Raw genomic sequence first — 25,691 nt, forward strand, 5'->3', positions numbered from 1 at the left:
TATTAGTTTTAATGAACATTTACAGGGATTTTGGGTTTTCATTCCTTCATTACTGCACCATTTTCTCTACTGGTAATTTAATTTTAAAATCTCTTGGTTTGTTTGGAAACTAGTGTTTGTTTATTTGGGTTGGTTTTGGTGTTTTGTTTTTTTCATTAGGTTTGTTTTGAAATTGGATCAAAATAAGGTCTACACATTGCATATATTGGTCGCATCTCTTAAGTGTCTTCTCCTTTTTTTGGAAAGGGGAGTCAAAAGGTTATCAGTCCGGGTCAGTAGCAAAATACAGTTAAGACAGCTTCCAAACTATGCTCACAAATACCTCAGTCTTGAGCCTGCAGCTTTATGCCTATGTTCCAAAATTCTCAGTCCTGCCAATATTGGCTTTCCCCACCCGCACTGGACAACAAACTTGGGCAAAGGCTCTAAGCTCAGGTTCCAAGAATATAACTTTGTCAAAATCCCATCTTGTGTCAGGTCTCTGATTCGCTGATACTACTATTCCATCTTTTAAGTATCTCTTCATCTACAGCAAAAACACACACACACACACACACACACACAGAGAGACACACACACTTTCTGTTTACTGACTTGTTAGAGATACTGACTGGGCACACATGGTCCCACATTTAGAATTTACCCATTTGGTTCCTCAAGGAGTCATTGAATTAGTTCCTTTCTCATCTCTTCTCTAATCTTTCCTATTCACTGGAAGTTGCCTCAAAAATCGTGGTTTAGTTTAGACTCACCTTTCAGGTAAGAATTCTTGAAAGTTGTGCTCTGAGCTTCATTCAATTTCACATGAGGAGGTGCATGGTGCCATGTTGTCCTACAGTGTTGGGCGACTCAGTGGTCCTGGTGGTGACCACAGCTGATGTCTGCAGTGTACAAAGCCCACCAACAATTCATTAATAGCTCCTCCTTTGATGAACTTTGCCTCGCCAGTTCTTTGCTTCAAGTCACAGTGTGGTCATTTCCTAATCGGTTCCTTATAGGTTATCAACTAAAATTCTATGAAGTAGAACTTTGATTAACCTGGGCTATTTGGTTACCCTAAAATAACAGTTTATACTGCAAAAGCAAGATAAGTCCTTAATTCTTTCCCTTAAATTCTTCATTTTCAGATCAAAAATTTAGTACCTTGATTACTTATGAAACCAATTGATTTTTGTTGGGGTTTTGCGTTTTGTTTTGAGGGGGCTGCAGCCCAAGAATCAAGCTCATTGCCATTCAGTCCAGCCCTACTTGCAGTGACTATGGGGCACACTGTCACCCAGGTTTCCCAGGCTGTAATCTTTACTGAAGCAGACAGCCTCATCGTTCTCGGAAGGAATGCCGTGCATAATAACCTCTATGCCACCTAGCTCCTCAGTGTGGTAAAAGGCTTTACCTTTGAGGGCTTCTCTGCATCCTGTCGTACACACTCACCTTACACTTTTCCTTTCAAGATTCTAATTCAGACATTCCACCCAGCAAGGAGCAGGGCGCAGAGACAGCTAGGAAGAGAGAGAAGAAGGGTGTGGAGAGGGAGAGAGAGAAGAGGGAAGGAGGGAGGAAGAGAGAGAGAGATCAGAAAGATATCAAAGAATCACTTTATGTAACATTTCCAGTTAAAATTTAACACTGTTGTTGTTAGGTGCCATCAGTTGACTGCGGCTCATATCAACCCTCTCAGTGACAGATCTGACCCCTGTCCTGTCCTTCACCATCCTCATCACCTCTGATGTCCTCAAGCCCATTGTTACAGTCACTGTGTCAGTCTTGCTCATTGAGGTCTTCCTTCTCGTGCTCACCTTTCCACGCATGATCTATTTTTCCAAGGACTGGCCCTTCTTAACAACATGCCCAAAATACATGAGACAAAGTTTCACCATCCTTGCTTTCAGTGAGCACCCTGGCCATACTTTCTCTAAGACATGTTTGTTCTTTGGGCATTACTTGGGATATTTGGTATTCTTCCCCAACACCACAACTCGAAGGGATTGAATCTTCTTCTGCCATCCTTATTCACTGTCCAACGTTCATGTGCATAACAAATAATTGAAAATACCATGGCTTGAATCAGATGTGCCTTAGTCTCTAAGCTGACCTCATTGCTCCTTAACACCTTGGTGAGGTCCTTGACAGCAGATTTATCCAATGCATAATGCCTTTTGATTTCTTGACTCCTGGTGCCAAAGATACTGATTGTGGATCCAAGGAGGATTAAATCATTGGCAACTTCAATTATTGGTCATGGTGTTGCCTGTTGACATAGTTGTAAGGATTTTTGCCTCTTTTACTATTGAGATGTAATCCACATTGCAGACTGTAGTCTTTAATCTTCTGTAACAAATGTTTCAAGTCCCTTTTGCTTTTAGCAAGCAAGGTTGTGTTACCTGCATAATGGACGTTGTTGATGATGAGTCTTCCTCTAATCCTGATGTGACATTCTTCTTCATAGAGTCCAGCCTCTCAAATGATTTGCTTGGCATACAGATTGAATAGATACAGAAAAAGGACACAGCCCTGGAACACACCTTTCCTTGTTTTAAACCATGCAGTGTTTCCTTGCTCTGTTCAGATGGCAGCTTCTTGTAGAGGTTTCTCAAGAGCACAATTAAGTGTTTTAAGATTCTCATTCTTCTCAATGTTAGCCATAATTTGTTATGATCCACACAGTCAAATTTCTTTATATGGTCAATAAACAAAAATAGACGTCCTTCTGGGTATTCTCTGCTTTCAGCCAAGATCCTTCTGATAGCAGGAGTGCTATCCCTGGTGTCACAGCCTCTTCTAAATCCAGCTTGACTTTCTGGCACCTGTAGGATCTTTATTTCATGTTTGTACTTGATATCTTACACTGAAGGTTTTTTTACCCCCATAATATCCACTTCCTTATTTCCTTTCTGTTCCAATGTCTTTTAAATAGTTTCAAAATAATCATAGTGATACTATACTGAGTCAGATCTTACATGACATTTTAGAAGTCTTTGTTCATAGACTGTGTTCTGCAAAAGCTATAAAATCAAATGTCATGTCTTAAAATGGCTTAAAATAATCCTACTCACTGTGATAATACTACCAATTAGGTAATTAGCTTTGTGCATTTTGTTAGCAATTTGGAGGAATTGTTTTCTTCTGGATTTTTTAAATATGCAAAACAATGGTAAAATTCCCACACGGAAGCTATAAAATAAGAAATACGTCTCACTTCTAACCTGCTCCCTTCACAGGCAGCCATTCTGGTGAAATCCTGAATTCATAATGGCTATTCAAATTGTTCCCATACTGGTTATCTTGAAAAATTCCTCTTTTCTATTGAGTTAAAGGGTCACCTTTATCACACATGTACTAAGTTTCTGTATACTTTGGGTCCATTTCTGGATGACCTTTTTGTTCCGTTGGCCTATTTGTCTCATCATGTACCAGCACCACATTTTAAATTATAGTCCTTGTTGTTGTGGTAGTGGTGGGTGGTGTACCACTGAGTCAGAACCGACCCATGGCTGAGCCTCCAGCAGGTTTTCAGAGGTAGTAGTCACATAGGAGGAGACTGCTCATCTTTCTCCCGTGAAGCAGGTGGTAGATTTGAACTATGTGCCTTCGGTATTGCAGCACAACTCCTTACCATTAGGGGCACCAGAGCTCTTTATATTTACATTCTCTTAAATGGCTTTATAAGGAGTTTTACTACCTATTGTTGTTGTTGATGCCTTCCAGTCAAGCACGACTCAGCGACCCTATGAACAAAAGGCCTGAAGCCTCTCTACAACTGTCGACATTTATCAAAGTTTATAGTTTCCAGAGCTGTGTTATTTAGGAAGTGGATGTCACTCCTGGTATGGCTATATTATTATATTATTTTCAGAGCTTTTCCTGACTCTCTTGCTTACTCATTTTTTCCCAGTGGACTTTATGATGAACATATCTAGCACTAGGAAAAAAATATTTTGCTATTTTAATTGTGATTATTTAAAAATGAAGGTGATCTGTTTATCATGTTGACTGTTCCCATCCAGTGATATGTAGTATGTCTTTCCTTTTGTGTCTTTCAGGAGGATGTTCAAGTTTTTCTCACACGGATTTCCACATTTCTTACTGTGTTTATGCCTTTTTAAAAACGAAAGTCTTCCATTCAGTTATGAGAAATAATCCTTAATGCTCACATGACAGATTTGATATTGAAACCCGGCACGTGTTTATTGGTGACCACTCGGGCCAAGTTACAATCCTCAAACTGGAGCAAGAAAACTGTACCCTGGTCACAACCTTCAGAGGCCACACAGGTAGGAATGAAAGCAGGGTACTCGCGTGTTGATATTACAGTAAGATACTGCCTGTGGCATGTTCTGACATTCAAATGTTGTGTTTCCGGAGTGGCAAAGTGCAGTCTCTGCTGCGTCAAAAGAAACAAGGGTTGAAGTAACTGATTTCTAAAGAGTCAAAAATGTTGCTCCTTTCAACAAAAGAAGAACCAGTGTGTTTGGTGATCTGATTCTTTGTCATATCAGAGACAGCCACTATTGATATATGTTAATAAGACATTGTTTAAGTCTGTGTGACAACAGCTTAAAACCCCAAAAGGTTTACATTATATTTTATATAATTAATTACTATTGCACTGTCTGTTATCAACCTGTCTTCTCTAGCCCCCATTGAATCATTCTTATTACTTCACTCTTATTCCACCTACTAACTTCTGCTATCCCAGTGATTTTTTTACCCCTACTCCTTTTCCCCCTGTCTTTCTCTCCTTCCCCTTATGAACATTTATCCATGTGTTTCTCGGTTATCCTCTTGTTTTCTCAGTAGTGGTGTTATGCATTATTTGTCCTTAAGTGACTGAACTGTTTTACCCAGCAAAGTGCTCTCTAGTCTCCCCCATGTTATATAGTATTTTACAAAATTGTTGCTCCTGAGTGCTGCATAGTATTCCATTGTGTAAATGTACCACAATTTCTCAATCCATTTGTTTGTTGATGGGTATTTGGGCTGCTTCCAGTTTGTTGCTATTGTGAACAATGCTGCTATGAATGAGCATGGGTATACAAGTGTCCATTTATGTCTCAATACTGATTTCCTTTGGATATATTCCTAGCAGTGGAATTGCTAGGTTGTGCGGAATTTCTTTGTCCAGCTTTTTGAGGAAATGCCAAACCACTTCATAGTAGGTGTTCCATTTTATAATCCACCCAGCAGTGTGTAAGAGTTTCAGTCTGTCCACATACTCTCCAGCATTTATTGTTTTGTTGAACTTTGCTGGAGTGAGGTACTCTCTCATTGTTTTTATTTGCATCTATCTCTCTGATTGCTAGTGATTTTGATGTGTTTCTTGGCCTTTCAAATGTCCTTCTTTGTGAAGAGCCTTTTCATGTCTTCTGCCCATTTTATGATTGGATTCAGTCTTGTGGAGGCCCTGTAGTATTCTGTAAACTTTGTTTATGAGATTCCTATCTGAAATGACATTGACAAATGGTTTTTTCCAGATCTCTGGGCTTTCTTTTTACTCTACTGGAGAAAGTCTCTGATGCACTCGGGGATTTGATTTTAAGAAGGTCACTTTCATCAGTCTTCTCCCACGTGTGCCTTTTTGGCTATATTCTCAAGTTGATTCATGCTGTGATAGTCCTACCAACAGCAGTCAACAAGTTCAGTGCAGTCTGTTTTTTGGAAAGGAGAGATACCCAGATTAAACAAAAACCAAAAATTACATTGGAGGCATCTCACTTCCTGATCACAAAACATCCTATACAACTGTAATAATCAAAACAGCATGGTATTGGTACAATGACAGACATACAGATCAATGGAATAGAATCGAGAATAGAGAAGTCAACGCATCAACCTGTTGCTGTTGTTATGTACCATCGAGTTGCCTGCAACTCATAGTGACCCTGTGCACAGTAGCTCTAAATCTTGCCCTATTCTGAGACAATCTCACTGTCTCCGACACCGACCCCTAGTCCCCAGTTACTGTGTCAGTCTCTCTCATCCAGGGTTTTCATCTTTTGCACTATTTCTCCACTCTTCCTAGCATGATGTTCTCCAAGGACTGCTCCCTCCTAACCACATTCCCAAAATACATGAGATGGAGCTTCAGAATCCTTAATTTTAAGGAGAAATTTGGCTTCACTTTCTCCAATACAGACCTGTTCTCTTGGTAGTTCATGGTGTGTTCAAGACTCTTCTCCAGCACCATAACTCAAAGGCATTGATTCTTCTTCTTCTGTCATCCTTAGGCATTGTCCAACTCTTTGATTCATAGCAAGTAATTAATTGCAAAAACCATGGCCTGAATCAGGTGCACCTTAGTCCCTAGACTGACATCAGCACTTTGGAGAGGGCCCTGACAGCATACTTCCCCAATGCAAACTCATCTTTTGATTTCTTGACTGCTAGTGTCAAGAGTATTGATTGTGGAGCCAGGCAAGCTGAAATTGTTAACAACCTCAAACTCTTTTCCATCTATCATGATGCTGCCAGTTGACCCAGTGGTGAGAATCTTTGTCTTCTTGATGTTGAGCTTCAATTCTTATTAAAGACTACAGATCTTGACCTTCTGGAGCAAGCACTTAAGGTCCTTCTCATTTTCAGGAAGCAAGGTTGTGTCATCTGCATATTGTAGGTTGTTGATGAATCTTCCTCCAATCTTGATGCCACATTCCTCTTCATAAAGCCCAGCCTCCCAAGTAATCTGTTCCCCATATACATTGAAAGGTATAGAAACAAGATACATCCCTGACACACTCCTTTTCCTGATTTTTAACCATGCATTGTTTCCTTGCTCTATTCAGAGGACTGCTTTCTGGTCCAAGTATAGGTTTTGCATGAGCACAAACAAGTGTTCTGGGATTTCCATTCTCCTCAACGTTAGAAACAATTTGTTGTGATGCACACAGTCAAATGCCTTTTCATAGTCAATGAAACACAAATAGACATTCTTCTGATACTCTTTGTTTTTAGCCTAAATCCATCTGACATTGGTGATAATGTCTCTAGTGCCACAGCCTCTTCTAAACCCAGCTTGTATTTCTAGTAGTTCTCTGTCAGTGTACTTGTTCCAGTCATTTCTGGATAAATTTCAGCAGGATTTTGTTTGTGTGTGACATACCGAGTGATATTGTATGATAATTTTCACACTATGTCAGACAGTACTTTATGATACAGTAGCTCTCTATACTCCTTCCATCTTCTTTTAATGCTTCCTGAATCATTCGGTATTCTGCCCATAGCATCCTTAAGTGTTTGCAGCTCGAGGCTTGAATTTGTTTTTTAGGTCCTTCAGCTAAGAAATGCTGAACGAGTTTTTTTATTTTCTGACTCCAGCTCTTTGCACCTTTTATTATAATAATTTTCTTTGTCTTCTCAAGCTGCCCTTTGAAATCTTCTGTTCAGCTCCTTCACCTGTAGTCAAATGATATTTGACAAAATAATAAAACCAGTTAAATGGAGAAATTACAGCCTCTGTAATAAATAGTGGTAGCAAAAGTGGCTATCTGCCTGCAGAAGATTGTAACAGGATCCACATCTCACACTAGACACAAAAACCAACTAAAAATGGATCAGAGACCAAGGGGTAAACCCCAAACCATAAGAGATCATACGAGACAAAAAGAGAATAAAGACAAATTTCTTGCCCAACCACATTCCCTCTCCAATAGACTCTAACCCTCCCCCAGGGCTCAGGCAGCAGCCGGTCTATGTCATGGCTTTCTCTCTGCATTTCCACACTGTTTCCCCCACCCAATTTATTCCTGCGCTCAAGTTTCTGGCCTTTGCTACAAAGCAGACAAACAATGCATCCCCCTAACCCCTGTCCTATTGTAGCAGTTGCCTTCTTACTCCTTCAACAGCAATGTTCCTTGAAAAAGCATTGTTTTCTCAGCTGCTTTAAATTCTCTACTGTCAGCCCTTCCCATGCAGTCAGCCTGCTCTCCCGTGCGCTCTGCTGGTCCTTGAATCCTTATCAGTGTTGAGCTTCCAGCAGCATTTTGCTGTATAGCCAGTCCTGCTTGATGGTAGCACCCCCTCTGGCTTCAGTGCCACTTCCTCTCCGTTCTCCAGTCTCCTCTGTGTGAGCCGGTGCTGTCCCCAGGGTCCTGGCTGGGGGCCCTCTTCACTATGGGTCTCTTTACTTGATCTCAGACATTGTTTTCCTTTCTAGAAATAAAAGGCTCAGTCATTGACCTCCCTGTTCCTCACATACCATTCAGAGACAGACAGTGATTAGAGTGTGTGGAGGCAGGGGCAGGTGTGGAACGTGCCAAGCTGAGAGGAGGTGGGAGTGGGTCAGGGAGGACCTCCCAGGAGACGTTGCTGAGCTGAGATCTTCAGGGACCCGTAAGTGTTGAGTTCATGAAAAAGAAATGAGAAGAGACATTCAGGCAGAGCACACCCACATGTCTCCCGTGAGAAACTGCTAGTAGTCTGTTTGGCTGGATCATTGGGCACGACGCAGGGAGGCAGCCAGGAAAGAAGCCCAGAGCCGAGACCACTGAGGATAGTCTCAAACTTTATTCTGGCAGCAACGAGAAACTTTTTAAACGTTTCAAGCAAAGAAATAAATGTAATCTGATTGTTGTGGTAGTGGGGTGTTATTGGAAATGACACTGAAATGTGACGGGGCAATGGGAGAATGAGGAGTGGATGGAGTCAGGGGGTTCAGGAAGTGCCTCAGCTGACCTGGCCAGGACATGAGAGACTCTGAGGTGACACAGGCATCGGGTCTTGGGGGCCTGCCCCATGGAGTGGCTGGTACGTATGGAGACCTGGGCTCTGTATTGTTGGCCTCAGGTCAGAAAGGGTGAAGGAACGACTCATCGCCATGTTTATGCCCAGATGTGGCCCAGGGGTTCGTGTTTAGCAGCCTTGTTCTGATATAAAATACTCCATTACTGTCGTGCCTTATCTCACTCCAAGAGTTGAAAGCATTTTCATATGGCTCTTATCATAAAGTATCCAAGGAACGAAACAGGATAGCTGTGGCCTAGGAAGGTCACTAGCTAACGTGAAGGCAAACAGTCACATGTTGAACTCATCTTTTTCCTCGAGGTTAGTATCTGATGCTGCTAATCTGACGATAGCACAGCTCATTCCTTTCATGCTGGATCCAGGACCTCTAAGACAGTACATGGAAATTCCAGAACACTTTCCAGTTCTTCCTGTGTAGGAGGTCCACAATTTGCATGAGCGCTTCCACATCATCCAGATACTTCCTAGGATTGGGGGTTTTCTATAAGAGTTAGTCTAACCTTCTCTCCCTCCCCAGTGAAGACATTAAAGTAAACACAGATGCTTTAAAGAGAGACCTTGGGGTTCTGTCACTTCAGCCCCAAACTGGAAGCAGACGAGTCTTTGATATTTATACAGAGCCAGCCAGCTGTTCACCCCGCCACGCCATGTCCTTCTGTTTGACAGAGGCGGGAAGGTCACATAGAAATATGGGTTAGTGATGGAATCAGAGGCCCTAACAATGACCAGTTCGTAGGATTTTAGCAAACTAGCTTTCTATTGTTATGTTCCTTCTTCTGTATTAATTTCTAGAACTCATAAATGTCAGATATCATAGTTCTTTCACAGTCCTACAGAAATTTAAGGTGCATTTCTTCTAAAAACTGATTTGGACAAAAAGGGGACAAATCAGATTTTGACCATTGGACAGAAATGGCTATTAATTTAAATAAAATAGGTTTAGGGTTTTTTCTCTTATAAGAAATTTTTCATTGCCATAAACAGGTTGGAAACGGGAAGGTCTGCATGAAAACCTGCCAAAGCATACTAATTAATAGAAAGTTAAGTACAGACGTGTTCCTTAACTGACAGGAGAATTATTAAAAGGAACGATATAACTGTAATGTTGTTATGTGCCGTCGAGTCGCCTGCGACTCACAGCAACCCTATGTACAACAGCTCTAAACTCCACTCTGTCCTGTGCCAATCGCACTGTCTCTGACACTCCCATCCCAATTATCCCAGTCACTGAATCAATCCACCTCATAGAGGGCCTTCCTCTCCTGCGCCGTCCCTCCACCCTCCCAAGCATGATGTCCCTCTCCAAGGACCAGTCTCTCCTCACAGCATGTCCAAAGAATGTTAGACGGAGCCTCAGAATCCTTGCCTCCAGGGAGCCACCCGGTTTAACCCTTTCCAGGACAAATCTGTTTGTTTTCCTAGCAGTCCATGGTATTCTCAATACTCTTCTCCAGCACCACAGCTCAAAGGCATCAATTCTCCTTCTATCCTCCTTGGTCATTGCCCAACTCTCTGATGCATAACAGGTGATTGCGAAGACCATGGCCTGTATCAGACGCACCTTAGTCTCCAAAGAGATACCATTGCTCTTCAGCACTTTGGAGAGGTCCCTAACAGCAGACTTTCCCATTGCAATGCGCCTTTTAATTTCCTGGCTGCTGGTGCCAAGACTGTTGACTGTGGAGCCAAGCAAACTAAAGCTGTGTACAATCTCAATCTCTTCACCATCCATCCTGATGCTGCCAATTGGTCCAGTGGTGAGAATCTTTGTCTTCTTGACATTGAGCCTCAATCCATATTGTAGGCTGCAGTCCTTGACACTCTGCAGCAGGCGCTTCAGGTCCTCCTCAGTTTCAGCAGGCAGGGTTGTGTCATCCGTATAACGCAGATTGTTGATAATTCGTCCACCAATCTTGACCCCACATTTCTCCTCATAGAGCCCCGCCTCCCGGATAATCTGTTCTGCATATAGGTTGAAAAGGTATGGAGATAGGATGCATCCCTGGCGTACGCCCTTCCCAATTTTGAACCGTGCAGTGTTCCCTTGCTCTGTTCTGACGACTGCCTCCTGGTCCAAGTATACGTTTCGCATTAGAACGATCAAGTGTTCTGGGATTCTGGGATTCCCATTCTTCTCAGAGTCAGCCATAGTTTGTTATGATCTACACAGTCAAATGCCTTTGCATAATCAGTGAAACATAGACATTCCTCTGGTATTCCCTGCTTTCAGCCAAGATCCATCTAACATCAGCTACAATATCTCTAGTACCACGACCCCTTCTGAAACCAGCCTGGACTTCTGGTAGTTCTCTGTTGATGTGCTGTTCCAGTTGTTTTTGCATAATCTTCAGTAAAATCTTGCTTGCATGTGAAATCAGTGAGATTGTTCTGTAGTTTCCACATTCTGTTGTAAGATAATTGTAATAGCAGTAATTAAATAAGGAAAGGCATCAATCAGCTCAAATTCATTGCCATCAAGTCAGAAACAACCTGATGTCCGGGGAGCTCGGGTCTGTCAGGAGGTGCACTGCTAACCCAAAAGCCAAGCCTGTCCGGCAGTTCAAATCCTCCAGCAGCTGATGGGTCATTTTATCTCCCATGTGACATACACCTCAGAAATCCACTGAAGTCAGCAATGAGCTGATTCCAACTGGACATCAATAAGTTTAATGGTTTATGGGGAAATGCTTCAAAACCGTGTAATTGTCCCATATCTCGCTTCCACATAATTACTTTAGCATCTATGATGATTCTGAGTTCTGGAGCCCTAGTGGCAAGAAGCTGCACTGCAATCCCGAAGATACTCAGTTCGAGGCCACCAGCTGCTCCACGGGAGAAGGAAGGGCATTTTCCAGTGTGATCAGCATCCTCTGAAAACCCTTCCAGGGTCAGCTGTGGATTGATTCCAGTTCAACAGTATAGAACAACGTAGTGATTTTTTCAAGAAACAGTTACGGTGGTGGTGGTTGCCAAATTGTGATTTTCTGTTACCATAATCCCTACCATATGTATTGCCTCGAATTCTACTATATATATATATATATATATATATATATATATATATATATATATATATATATATAAAAGCTCACTTCTTCCCTATCCTTTATTTATTCATTGTTGGTACAGAATGGCTTTGAATTTCTTTTCCTAGGTGAGAATTCGTTACTATCCTTATTTATTTGTTGCTCAAATTGCCTAGAATTTTACCTTTGGGAAGCTTCTTAGTTCTCTCCAGTCTCTATAAATATTAGGCATCAGTATTAGCAGCCCTAACAACTTCTTTTTCTTTGTCTGCTATTTATGAAGCTTTTGGTGGCACTTACCTTCCTCTTGGACCAGTCTCGTAACATTCAAGTAAATATTTCTCAACTTCTCATTGACTTAATGCCACAAACTTGTCTTACTCGCTCAGTCACAGCCCAATAAAGGTGCGTCTTGATTCACACCTGGTTTCCTTCCACGTCGTGATCCAGGCGCCCATTCATCTGCCAGACTCTGTTTTCTCACGCCCAGGCGTTGGATCCCCTCGGAGGAAGTAGAGAAGGGTCAGCCTTCTACTTAAGTGTTGACTGCTGGTGTGAGACCTCTTCCCTTCCTTCTGCATCTGTTCAGTGTGCTGTTGCTTCTTGAAAATCACTCACAAGCACCCTTCTGTACAAGAAACTCCCAACTTTCCTATTGGAGCCAACTCATAGCTGACCCGTCCATCACGTTCTCAGAGGCTGTAAATTGTGCAAGAGCATATATTGCCCACCTTCTCCCTTGGAGCAGCTGGTGAATTCGAACTGAAGCACTTTAGATTAGCAGCTCAACTCCGTGCAGATTAGGCCACTAGAGTCCCCTGACCAGAAACAAAGTCTTCGCAGGTGTCAGCTGCCCTGTATCTGGAAGGACATTATGAATTCAGGTGAGCAGTTAGCTACATCTGCCATAGGTGTTAAACTCAGCCCTTGAGGACTGTGTGAGAAGAAATCACACGTTTTGTAGCAGGAAATGTATGTTCTGAACTATTGCTTTCTTAAATGCTGATGGGTGGTTTAAAAACAAGCAAACACTATCTCTTAGAAGTTAGTAGCAGGGAAAGAAGATGAATTATACAGAAGGAAAGAATGTTTGGCTTTGGAGCATAAGTAGTCATGGCCAGGAGTTCCAGATAACAAGATTATGTGGATGGGAAATACTTTTTGTGTGTGTTTTGACCGCACTGCTGGTGAATTCATTCAGCAGACAGTGTTGGCTATCTCTGCACCAGACATCATGCTTGGCGGCTGCCCTGGTGTTGGGGCGTGGAGACTGGGGAGGAGGTGGCGGGAGTATTGGGGGTGGTGAGCCCGTACACTCTGGAGGAAGTGTTTATTCTTACAAGTGCATGAAATGTGAACAGGTAGAATTCTTTAAGGGCACAAGAAGAAACTATAGTCTGGGACAGTGCATTTGTTTTATCCTTGTGATCTTAGAAAGGAAAGTTTTCCTAATGTTTTCCAGTACAGAACTTCATTCGAACAAATCTAGACAAAGGGTGCAGGGTGAGGAAGACAGCAAATTCCAGTAAGTAAGAGCCAATTTTCTGTTCTTTAGAGAATAGTTTTTCAGTAATGTGGAAATTGAGTATTTCTGATTTCTAAATATTTGTAGACTTCAGGAGAAGTTCCTGCTGCCATGGTGCATGGGGAGTTTCAGTGGTAAGGAGACTGACGCGGAAGAATAGCGTTGATAATCCTTTGTAACCAAATCACAAGCATAGTGTTGTGCGTTTATTCATGGCCTTGATCGGTTGACCTCATCCAGCTGGGTTCATATGATCTCTAGGGGTATTTAGTGACATTAACATCATCCCGTTAGACAGCTGAGGAAACTGACACTTAAGGATGCCTTCTACCCAGAATCTTTACATTTAAATGCCTAAAGAGAGAAAGAAAAAGAAACTTTAAATCCATAAGTGTGATGTTTCAGAATAAAAAAGTCTAATTGGACTTTTCAAACCCCATTTACTTCTCATCTATCCCTGTTTGGGTAAGAGTCAGGCAATTAAGAAAACATAGTTAATATTTCTAAACAGTGCAATATTTTCCATGCTGCTTAGAATTATGCCTGTTGTTTGAAGGTCAAAGAATTAACGTCTTTCATTTCCCTTTGGTCTTTGTATTAATTGCTTTTATGGTACATTAAATTTAGGCGGAATGTTTAAAGAATGGGGTTTTTCATTCATGTTGCCAACTTTTTTTCTTGCAGGATTAGTCATTCATTTGTTCTTTGAACAAAAATTTATGGCATGCCGGGAACTGTACTAGATCCTAAGTCCTCGGCAGACCCATATATTTTGTGAATAGCATCCTTGCTTTATGACTAATGTCCGGCCGTGTCTACCCTCATAGGTGGGGTGACTGCTCTGTGTTGGGACCCAGTCCAACGAGTCCTCTTCTCCGGCAGTTCAGACCACTCTGTCATCATGTGGGACATTGGGGGCAGAAAAGGAACGGCCATCGAGCTCCAAGGACACAAGTAAGCTGCTGGTACAGTTGAAGGTGCACTGGGCTGAGGCCGAGCCTGGAGCTGGAGCAGAGGCGTGTGCCACTCAGTGGGGAAGGAAAGGAGTGTGGCGGGCTGGAGATCATTTCAGTTATGTCAGCCCAGAAATGTGCAAATTCGCGCATAAGGGCACATAAGTCACACCCCATCTTATTCCATAAAAGATTTGAGAGTCTTTATATAAGCTCTTGCCTAAAGTAATGGCAAGGAAGAAATGAAAGATAAAAATTACAGAGGAAAAATTTCTACCTGAGAGGAAGTTGGGAAAGAGCATAAATCTATAATCCTTGAAGGCTCACAGCATTTCCATAACTGAGTTGAACTGTGGCTGTCAGCTTCCTGGCAGATTAAGGAAAGCAGGAGAGGCGGTCTCCTCACACAGAACATTTTGTAATTCAACAAATATTTGTTGAGCAGCACTCAATTGGATCTGGCTCTTCTTCCTTGTAGATGGATTTAGTGGCCGAGAGGGAGAGCAGGAAAGCCTTGAGCTTCCTCCAGAACAGCTCTCGGCGTCCCTGAGGAGCTGAGGGCCCTTCCTGGCCCTGTCTCTGATGGCCGGTCGGAGGTGCTCACCGGCCTCACAGGCCTTTCGGCCAGGAGGACTCTGCCTGAGAGCAGAGGGCTAGCCGTCCCCACGCAGAGCCAGCCCTGCTGCCAGGAGAAGTGTCTCGGCCTGCTTTGTCTGGAGCTGATCTGCATTGTTTTTAATGTACACGGTTCTCAAAATGACACTTCCACAGTGACCCTAGACAGCCGGAGACCAGTGTCAGCCATGAACTGAGTGCTTTTAAGCAGCAGCAGTGTTGTTGCTGTTGTTCATTGCTGTCAAGTCACAGCCGACTCATAGGTGACCCTCCAGCAGGTTTTCAGAGGCTCTGAATCGTGTGGGAGAAGATTGCCTATGTTTCTCCCATGGAGCAGCTGGTGGAATTGAACCACTTGCCTTAGGGGTGACAGTGCAGCTCCTGACCTGCGAGGTCACTAGAATCCCCTTAAGCAACATTAGCCTTCCTGTAAGTCTACCCAGGAACACTTGTTTGAAAACACTCTCAATTATTGCATATGAACTAATGGCATTTTAGAGGGCCAAAATGCAAATAATTACTATTTAGCTGTCGAGTATGGTTTTGCAGGAGGAGCTGGTAAGCCCTTTTTCCGCACACTAGAGAAAAAGCTGTTGTTTCAGGCCACTCCTGGCTTGTGACTGTCAGACCTTATCATTATGTTAGTAGACGACTGTTACCTGTGTTATGGCAAGGAAGACACATCAGGGTGGAGACATGCAAACAAAGAAGAGACCGCCCTCCGCCCTGTCCCCTAATGCTCCATTCTTTGCTGTCTGCCAGGCAGTGTCTCAGAGCAGTGAAATGCAGGATTTGAATGAACATCAGCAGTATTCACTAGCCCTTGTTTTGTTTAACATAGGAGTAAGGACGGTAGGCAGTCTTACGTGATTTCACGGACTCCTTCCACAAGCTGCTTGACTGTAACCATGGTGAGCTTTGAGCCCTTGACAGAACTCTGCAGTGTCATACCAAAGAAACCCCTATCGAGTATAGATACAATCTCACAGTTCTGGGAAAAGAAATCATAAACAAATAGTTTTCTCTTTTTTATGAGTGCGAGGTTTCCATTTTAGGAAACAGAATGACTGTACTTGGAATTCATCCTGATAAAGTCCCTCCCATTGAACCTGTTTGGGCAGGCAGGGGCACTGGGGGGATAAGGAGCCACAGAGGAGCTTGGCCACAGCCATCAGTGTCCGGGGGCCTGGGCCCGGGACCTTTCTCTAAGTCAAGTGGTCATAATGGAATTAACTCCACCAGGGCCCTGTGTAACCAGGTCCGATCCCGAGGGGCCTGCTCTGGTATCTCAGCCTCAGAAGAAGTGATTTTTCTCTGCATCAGTAACATCGCTCTCTAGGTTGGGTCTGAGGGTGAAGTCTGGAGCTTGGGAAGCCACTGGAGCCAAAGAAAGTAGTAGAATGGGATTCTGAGTAAAAAGAAGAAACCGGGAACAGCAGGCAGGAAAGGGGTCGCTTTCAAATAAACTCTGAAATTGGCTGCAGGATCGAGGATCAGTGGTTCTGCTATGTGACTGGTGCTCACTGCTTCGCCAGAGAGGTCACTTGGTGTGGCCTACAAAGAAAGCTCAGAGACCCCAACGGTAACTTATTTCAGTGACTGCACAAGACACGAAAAACAAACACAACTCATGATTGGCCTTCACCACACTCAGCGCTTTCCATTTGTGGTGCTTGACTGGCTAAGGGGTTTCTTTCTGCTTGGGACACAGGCCTGCCCCTGGTCCTCCTGCAGTCCCCAGTTCCCTCCTCCTCCAAGGGTGACTAATGCTGGTCAGAGGCCAGATCAGGAGCCTCGAGTAGTGAGCTGAGGCCTGGAGAAGGCAGGTGGGATCTGAGCGGGGAGACAGCCCTCCCTTGGTGGAAAGTATGCCGCCCTAGTGCAGAGGGACAGCTCCACAGCCTGCTGTCCCACGTCCTGTGGCTCCATATCAGCCTTCAGCGGCAGAGATAGCACATTTATATAAGTAGCTTGAGTTCATGTGCAGTGATCCCACTAAGAGAACACAGGAACGCCAGAGAGGTGACAAAACTTTGTCCAAGTCCCAGTCCAAGGGGAAGAGAGAAGCAAGCCCACCTCCGTGCAGAAGTGTCTGCATTTGAAGCAGCTGGAGGAGGGGGTTATTCCTGGAGCAGATGGAGCGTGAGTGCGTGCTCACTCTGTGGAGAAAGGCCAAGGAAGGGGTCAGTGTCAAGGACCTGTGATGCTGTTCAGTCACCAGTTGGGCAGACACCACGGGCATTGACCTGGACACCTCTTACCACCTGTCTGTCTTGTCAAATATAATGATAGGCCTTAGGCTTTTTAGATCCTCTTTATTCTGACATAATACCTGTCATTACATAAGCAACTTCTTGACCATAATTTTGCTTCCTGATAATTTAATTTGACATGTTTTCTTAGGCTCGTAAGGCCTTTGGGTAACATAAGTTAGTGGTAACTCTGTTTAAGGCATAAGGTGAGATACCTATTCGTGGGCCTGTCCACCAGGGCTGGGTCACAGCCACAGCTCTGGCCACTGGTGGCTAGCATGTTTGTTTCTTCTTTCCAGAATGCCAGCTCTTGCTTTCTGTCTCATTTTATTCTGACTACCTCCACCACAGGGTGATTCTTGTGCGCAGAGTGAAGCACTGTCCTATCCCACACCACCTACATGACTACCAGCAGGCTTGAGTCGATAGTTACCTTCCAGCAGAGGGACTCATCTTCTGGTCTGGCATTGGACATTGCTTCGTTGTGATCCAGAGGGCTTGAATTGACTAGGTTTGGGCAGTAGATTGCCGGGCCTTTCTTCTTTGTCTTAGTCTGGAAGCGTCACTATAGTCTGTCTTCCTTTGGTGACCCTGCCGGTGTTTGCCATAGCTTCCAGCTTTTAGGGGTTCAGCAGTGTGGCAAATTGACATGTGAGTAGGTTAGTAAAGAAACAGTCGATGAGTAATTAAAAACACATTGAGATAATTTGCACTCTTCTTCCTTTTATAAACTAATTTATTTTTAAAGTTATGACAGGAAGTGGAGTCCTCTCGTCCCAAGTCTGTTTGGAGGTGGGAGAATAAAGGTCAACATGCATGACGTCATGCTTGCTTTGTGAATCTAAGAGCTTCCAGAGTATTTCCCTCAGGCATGCTAGAGACATGTTAGGATAGAGAAAAAGAGACTCCTTTCCTCTTTCTAGCAGAAATTGGGAGTTTTGTAGAAAGTAGATGCTTACTTATCAAAGAAAAGATATTGCCTGGTGGTTATGGAGCATGCAGGCCTGAGTCCAGGCAGGTGGATTTGAGCCAGCCCTCTGTTAACCACCGGACAGCCTTTGACAGGACCCTTTCCCTCTCTGCTGTTCACTATCTTATCTCTAAAGATGATATCCGAGAAGAAAATGAAAGGACACATGTAAAATAATCAGCCCTGGAATAGGGCCTAATTTATAGCAGGTTTGTTTAAATTATTCTCGTTAATAAAAATGTGTCCTTGTAAAACGAACCTCTTCTGTATGAGAGAAGTTTCTGTCTGGTTAGAAACATTGCCGCATACACCTGACCCTTCACAGGATGGATTCAGCAAACCCTTTCTGAGCACCACTGATACACAGGGCTTTGTTAGGCACCAAGGACATACAGATGAGCAAGAAAACATTCCTGCCCTTATGGATGCCACTCAAAGTAGGAAAGTGGGTAAAAGGGGTTTTTTTGCCATTTAACTGGAAGGTGGAGGACTTCGTGGGAGGTGGAGTCACTCTTGCTTTGGATCTTAGAAGATGATGATGATGTTGTTGTTTGTGCCATCAAGTCAGAAGCAACCTATAGCCGACCTCTAGTGGGTTTTCAGAGGTAGTTAATCACACAGGAGGAGATTGTTCACCCTTCTACAGAGCAACTGGTGGATTCGAACTGCGTGCCTTCAGGATTGCAGTACAGCTTCTCACTGCTAGGTAAGGTGGCCACAGTCTTTGCCCCTGAGTTAAAGTTTACAAATCATGCTGCTTTGATTTAACCATTAGACGTTGTAGAGGTTACTCAAAACAGAGTGCCCCGTTTGCACTAAACCTCAGCTTGTTCAAGTAATGGGCAGGGGGCAGATGGTGAGTGACGCATCCCAAGCCAGTGAACAGCAGCGTCTCTGGTACTTCCAGACAGGGTCCCCCAGATCTGGCTCACACAGTGCTGCAGTCCAGAGACTCTCAGGCAGGACCCTGCTCTGTCCCTCTGGCCTGGGGTTGGCCCTGGGGGTCAGACCTACAGGAGCCCTGATACGATACGGGTGCTCATGAGCCTCGTTGGGTCTTAGAGTGTGAAAGACTCACGGGGCAGCTCTGAGTGCAGGGTCTGAACACAGGCACTCTGGCGGCAGATGCCTAGCTGGTGACTTTTTCACCAAGTAATCTGGAGCCTTTCATGAAAGAACTGAAGGATCTGAATGCTAACGTCCCCGTGCTGTTAGAGGAAGGCTCTCTGAGATATAGTGAGTAACCTGTTACAGTGCTGACCACAAGGTTAACACTCTGAATCCACCAGCTGCCTCCTCCTGTAACTATTTACCACCTCAGAAACCTGGTGGATGTTTCGCTGTGAGTCAGCAATGATTTGACAACAGTAGTTTTAACTCCCCAAGGACGGGAGGGCCCTAAGTTGGAGTTGGGGTGGATGTTAGTTTGGCCGAGAATTTGCTCTCATAACAAGGAGCAAGGCTCCCTGCGCCTCAGACCCAGGCTTCCGAGCACTGGGCCCAGCAGGTTAATAGCCAGTCCTGACCGAGACAGGTTGCCGACAGACCCGATCAGGAGAATGAAGCGAAACCACAATGTGAAGGTTTTGCAGATGGCAGATCCCTAGGAGTGTGAAGATCGAGATGTGTGCTTGTAGAAGGAGTTGTCGTGTGTGGCACACCCCTCCATAGACGAGTCACCGATTGTACACTGAGGCCAGACAGGTCCTGTGAACACAGAGGTGATGTCTTTTCACTCTTTGAACCCCTTCCTCAGTGAGCTTGGGGCGGCCCTGCACCTGGGTTTAACTGCACGGTGGTTCTATTTCAAGTCCTTAAATCAAGAAGGTCCGGATAAGCTTTATTACAGAGCTGGTTCTCAGCACTCATCCCCGCGCCCCTCTCCTCTCTGTTGGAATATGAACAGTGCGGGAGCCCTATAAATTATGTATTTGCTGCTGGGTGTTGCTGCCAGCTATGAGGGCAGAGCCGTTCCTTCTGTACCTTATTTCAGTTTTACAAGACTATTGATGTGAATCAAGATGCCTTACCAATGAAATGTAGCTCAAATCACAGGGTAACGACTCCACACTAGATAGATTTTCCTCTCCTCAAATGTCAGTCTGATGGCACCCCATATTTTAAAAGAATGAGAAAATAGTCGCCTTTTATTTCCCCCATGGACACATGGAAGATTTTATGTTATTCATTAGTTAGGAAAGGAAACAATAAGACATTATAACCAATTCAAAGACAGTCCCATAGAGCAAACACACATAGGCAATGGGGAGTGTTAAAATGAACTTCTAAGTATATGCAGAACCCACTGTTCTGTGGGTGAGGCTCCAAGCAGAGGGGGGTGGAGGGGTTGGTGGTGTCTTCACCGGGCAACAGCTATTTACAATAATACTCGTTTTCTGTGAAGCAGCCCAGTTAAAGACACAGAACTGTACTGTCCCTAGTAAGTCAGGTAATCAATCCTGAGGGATATAGTGACAGCACCTAATACTCTTGAAAAGATATCCATTATGAAGTTGCAGTATACAAGATACAGTAAGGGGGTGAATATCAAAACAATCTCAGTAAAGCAGGGAAGGCACAGAGCGGGGCACCAGAGGCACAGCCACCCGCGATAAGCTCTAGTGTGGCCACAGTCCTGCACTGTCAGTGACAGTGAACACTGATTTTAAAATGGGCAGAGGCAGACAGGCAAGGGGAACAGGTGTAGACGGGAGAGGGACTAGAACCGTGAACGTACGTGGTTTGGCAGATGATGTTTGTACATTCCTAGTGGTGGTAGTGCCGTCAGGTAGGACTCATATCGACCCTGTGAACAGCCGACCTGAGCCTGCCCTGTCCTGTGCCGTCCTCATCACCTCTGACACACTAGCGCCCAGAGTATATACTGTAAATAGACACATATATATGTTCTTGTTACATGCGTCAAATCTGAACCAGCTAGCTGACTTGCCCGTGGGTTTCAGAGCTGTAAATCACACAGGAGGAGCGTGCCCGTCTTTCTCCAGCAGAGCATCCAGGGGTAGGGCAGCTCCTCACCACCCATGTGTATAGTAGAGCGCGGAAGGGGAGAAGTTATGTAAACTTCCTGATCAGAACGACACGCCCTGAGGGCGTGAGCAGCTGGCCATGGGGCCTCTGGATCATCTCTGGGGACGTCAGGGGTGGTGGGCATGTCGCAGTCAGCAAAGACAGCTCCCTCCTCCTTGCTACTCAGGTGAGTAGTGACTGTACCTTAACAGCTTGCAAGCAGCCATCCGATGTGCAGCTCTGGGTCTCTTCCTGCCCTGGGTAGAGGATAGGGATGAAAGCAAAGCTGTAAAGAAAGAATTAGTCTAAAAGATTAACGGACTACATGAAATGAACCTCAGTGCCCATGATTCTGAAACCAGAAGGTCTGGATGGTGCCCAGCACCCACTGCTGACGGTTGTAAAAGAGATCACAGGCTGGGCAGAGGAGTTGAAAAATGGTAGCACAAAACTCAGAAATATAAAAATGGCCAGACTGACTATTCTTTTTTTTTAAAAAATGAACATGCTTTATCTTTATCTTTATTATTATTTTATTTTATTTTGGTTTGCTTACAAGGGTCACCTACATTGTGTTTCATACTATTCTTCATTCACATTATATTTCACACAGTCATTCTCCTGCATTATGTTTTATAAAATCAATCACCATTGACCTTACCAATCATTACCCACTCTTTTCAGGTCGCTGCAGTATCCTTATCATTTCCTTCACCTCCTCCCTTCATCCACCTAACTGTGCAACCCTGTGGTTCCACACCTATCCATCCTCACCCCTCTGCTCACACCCCTTCCCTGCTTGGGTCCCCATACATGTTTCACTAGTCATCCTTCTATTTTTATAATAATAGTCTTATGCAATATTTGTCCTTATGAGACTGAATTAGTTCACCCAGCATAATTCTCTCCAGTCTCTCCCAAGTTACGTAGTATTTTTCAAAACTGTTGCTCCTGAATGCTGCATAGTATTCCAATGTGATTGTATCACAGTTACTCAGTACTTAGTTCACTCAGTCGTAGTTGGACATTTGGGCTGTTTCCATGCTCTTGCGATGGTGAATAACACTGCAATGAATATTGGTGTACAAATCTTTGTCTCAGTTCTAATTTCCTTGGAGTATATTCCTAGTTGTGGAATAGCTGGGTCAATGGAATTTCTATGTTCACCTTTTTTGAGGAGATGCCCCCTCCCCAGAGTACTTGTACAATTTTACAATCCCAATTACAGTGTGTGAGAGTTCCCAGCTCCCCACATCCTCTCCAACATTTATTACTTGCTGTCGTGTTAAACTTTGCTACTGCTACGGGGGTGAGATGGTATCTCACTGTGGTTTTGATTTGCATCTTTCTTATTGCCTGTGATTTTGCAGACTCACTGTTCTGATAGAGACGAATAGAACCCATGGAACTGTGGTCCTTAGATAATTCTTTGAACCTGGAACAAAATTTCCTCCTCTGGTTGAACTTTCAGCTAAACAATAGATGGGCCTATAAGGTGGTGTATTCTCTCCTTAAAACAGTCAACCATGCAAAATCAAAAGGATAGAAATTGCCCAGGGATGAAACTCAGAAGGCAAGAAGAGATAGGATAGAAGGATGAAATAAGGAAAAATGTAGTTACAATGTGGATATTGTAATTAAAGTTATAAAACACTATGTATATGAATGGTTGAATGGGAATTAATTTTCTTTCTACTCAAATAATAGAGATATTTATACTTTTTTTTAAGCACCCATCAATATTTTGTTGACCATGCTGAAGTCTTCCACATTCTGTGATCATTATTATCTTACAGTTTATTCTTGATCACACAACCATCTCTCTAAATGTGGCCTGGATATTTACTTAAGTGTGGGCAAAGTGTTATATAAGCCCATAGGCCTTCCTGGTATTTGTTTCTGTTTGTTGGGTTTTTGTTGATTTGGGGATTTTCCTCCCTAATTTAGAACCATGCAGTATTCAACAACCATCAAGTCTATAAAATTAACTTCTGTTTATGTATTTTGATAAAGAATCTTGAAGTTTTTTTTTTAAGCCTCTGAGTTTTCCTATTCCGAGGCTAGAAAACCAGCATATCTAGTCTACAGTCTTGCTCTCGCTCTGCTGTTGAGTCGGAACTGACCCTTAAGTGACCCTCTAGTAGGTGTTTGGAGGCTGTAAATCACATGGGAGGAGATGGCCCATCTTTGTCCCAAGAAGCCCTGGTGGATTCAAGCTTCCTGCCTTTTGGTTGGCAACACAACTGAACCACCACGTCCCCAGAGCTCCCTGTGTATAAACTTGGTCAGCTTGCTCCAGATTTCCACCATTCACTAGCTTCCTAGCTGGTGCTTGCTTTGCCCTTTGTAAAGGCTAATCCTCTGCAAACCAGAGCCAGGCCATTTTCCCGGGAAGATTGTGTAAACATTGTGTTGTTGATGTCAGTTGCCTTTGAGTTGAACACGACTCAGTGACTCTATGGAAAAAAGGCCTGAAGCCCCTCTACGACCATCGACATTTATCAAAATTCATTTCTGAAGGCATTAATCCCATGCAAAAGTCTACCTCTATTCATTAAAGTGGCTTGTCAGGTCTGATTCCGTGAACGTCAGTTTTAAATATGACACTCCAGGGAAGGGCTTGATTATTCTTTTGATTTGTTTAATTGTATTCTGTGGAAAGACTCTAACCGAACCTAAGCAAATATATCGGCATGAAGAGTAATTGCAGTCAGTGATAGTTCTTGAATTTTAGGGGGTCAGTGAGAATTGACTATTCTTTTTTAAATGTTTCCATTTCACTTGTAAAAGCATAGTCTGTTAAATTGTGGGTTAAAGATAGCTTTAAAAGAAAAGACTTTGTCATCTGTCCAGAAAACAGGACATTAAAACAACATCAACACTATTTGAAACAAATAGCCACAATGCAATTTCTCTCTATGGTCCGTTCAGTCCTGTGTAATTAATTCTCATTCTGTTGGATCTTGGTTTAACAGTCTGCTTTGTGAAGCCATCTGTTTCCAGACTAAAGAGAATCCAGAAATCCAAAGAAACCCTGACTCAGACCACTGGCAGTTTGAAAATTGTTCTGCTCAGAAGCCTGTGCCCAGGAGTCAGTTGTGAGAATGTCCTTTTCCATGAAACTATGAGACTTTCCTTTGTTGAAACCACACAGTGGCCTGGAGCTTCAGGCAGTCTTGTATCAGAGTAACATGCGAGTTCTCAGTAAGATGATAAAAGACTAGATGACTTAATGGTTAACTTCTTATTGTGACTAGTAATATAAGGATGGGGTGGGATGGGTGGCTAAAAACAACTCATTCCCATCAAGTAGGAACTGTCCCTCCACCAGGTTTTCACAGGCCATAAAATCACATAAGAGGAGATGCCCATCTTTCTCCCTTGGAGTTGCTGGTGGAGTCAAACTACCTGCCTTTGGTTTGGCGGTGCTGCTTCTTACCCTCTAGACCATCAGAGCTCCTTAAATCTCAGACTTATTTCTGGGAGTCAGATTCTTAACTGCGCCTCCAGCGAGTGTTCAGAGGCTGTAAATCACATGGGAGATTGCTCATCTTTCTCCCTCACCTCAGCTGGTGGATTTGAACTGCTCATCTTTGGGTTGGCAGTGCAACACCCTATCCACTAGGCCACCAGAGCCCTTTTAACAGAGTGGAGGATAGACGAGAATAAAATTCCCATTGGTTACTCTGCATAACTTATTTAAGAGTTTGGATTGGAGTTTCCCTTGAGGGTGAAAGTCTAATATAGACAATGTAGACAGACACAGTTTGGCATAAAGATTACAATTTCTGAAGTAGTTTATCAAAGTACTGAGCAACAATGGTGTCAGTTTAAAGACTAAAGTGTACCGGCTTCAGATCATGGTCTTTTCAGTCATTAGCTGTACATCTGAGAGCTGGACAATGAAGGAGAATCAGTGCCTTTAAGTTGTGGTGCGGAGCAGAGTCCAGAGCATCCCGTGGACAGCCGGAGGGCTCCTTGGAAGCAAGGGTGGTGAGGCCTCGTCTTGGGCATGTTGTTAGGATGATAACCCTGAGGAAAAGACATCATGTTTGGTCAAGTGAAGGATCAGTGAAACAGAGAAAGAGCCTCAGTGAGATGGATTAACACGGTGACTACAGCAATGGGCTCAAGTGTGTTAGAGATGATGAGGACGGCACAGGACGGGACACGGTCCAGATCTGTGAGTCATAAGGTCACTAGGAATAGTACTCAACTTGGTGGCCCATAACAACAACTTATAGAGACTTACATGTTCCTGGGTGATGGTACACTTCGGTGTGTTTAACTGCTAACTGAAGGTTGGCAGTTCAAGTCCATCTGCAGGCTCCTCAGAAGACAGGCCTTCAGATACTCTGTGAATTTCGGAAAGATCAGCTGTTGACAGCCCTACGGACAGTTCTGTTCTGATATAGGAGGACATGAGTAGGAAGCGGCCCAGCAGAAGCAGGTTCGCAGACTTCACTTAGGGACGCTGAGCTTGTCTCCTGATCTGACAGCTCCTCACCTAGCAATGCAGTGTCATGAGTTGAATTGTGTCCCCCTCAGTACAATGATCCCCCATATTAATAAACTAAACAGCTAGAA

The 25,691-nt window shown here is 43.7% G+C and overlaps 1 protein-coding gene across 1 annotated transcript in view; it reads left to right on the forward strand.

Annotated features, from left to right (window-relative positions):
- Nucleotides 1-25,691, forward strand: part of WDFY2 (WD repeat and FYVE domain containing 2) — a 236,378-nt gene that overhangs the window by 188,669 nt on the left and 22,018 nt on the right. The window contains exons 6-7 of the mRNA XM_006879517.1: nt 4,159-4,271; nt 14,115-14,241. Of these exons, the coding sequence (XP_006879579.1) occupies nt 4,159-4,271; nt 14,115-14,241 (240 nt within the window). The remainder of the gene's footprint in view (nt 1-4,158; nt 4,272-14,114; nt 14,242-25,691) is intronic.

This window comes from Elephantulus edwardii, unplaced genomic scaffold, assembly GCF_000299155.1.
Source record: "Elephantulus edwardii isolate Elephantulus edwardi_28Jun2011 unplaced genomic scaffold, EleEdw1.0 scaffold00004, whole genome shotgun sequence".
Lineage (NCBI taxonomy): Eukaryota > Metazoa > Chordata > Mammalia > Macroscelidea > Macroscelididae > Elephantulus > Elephantulus edwardii.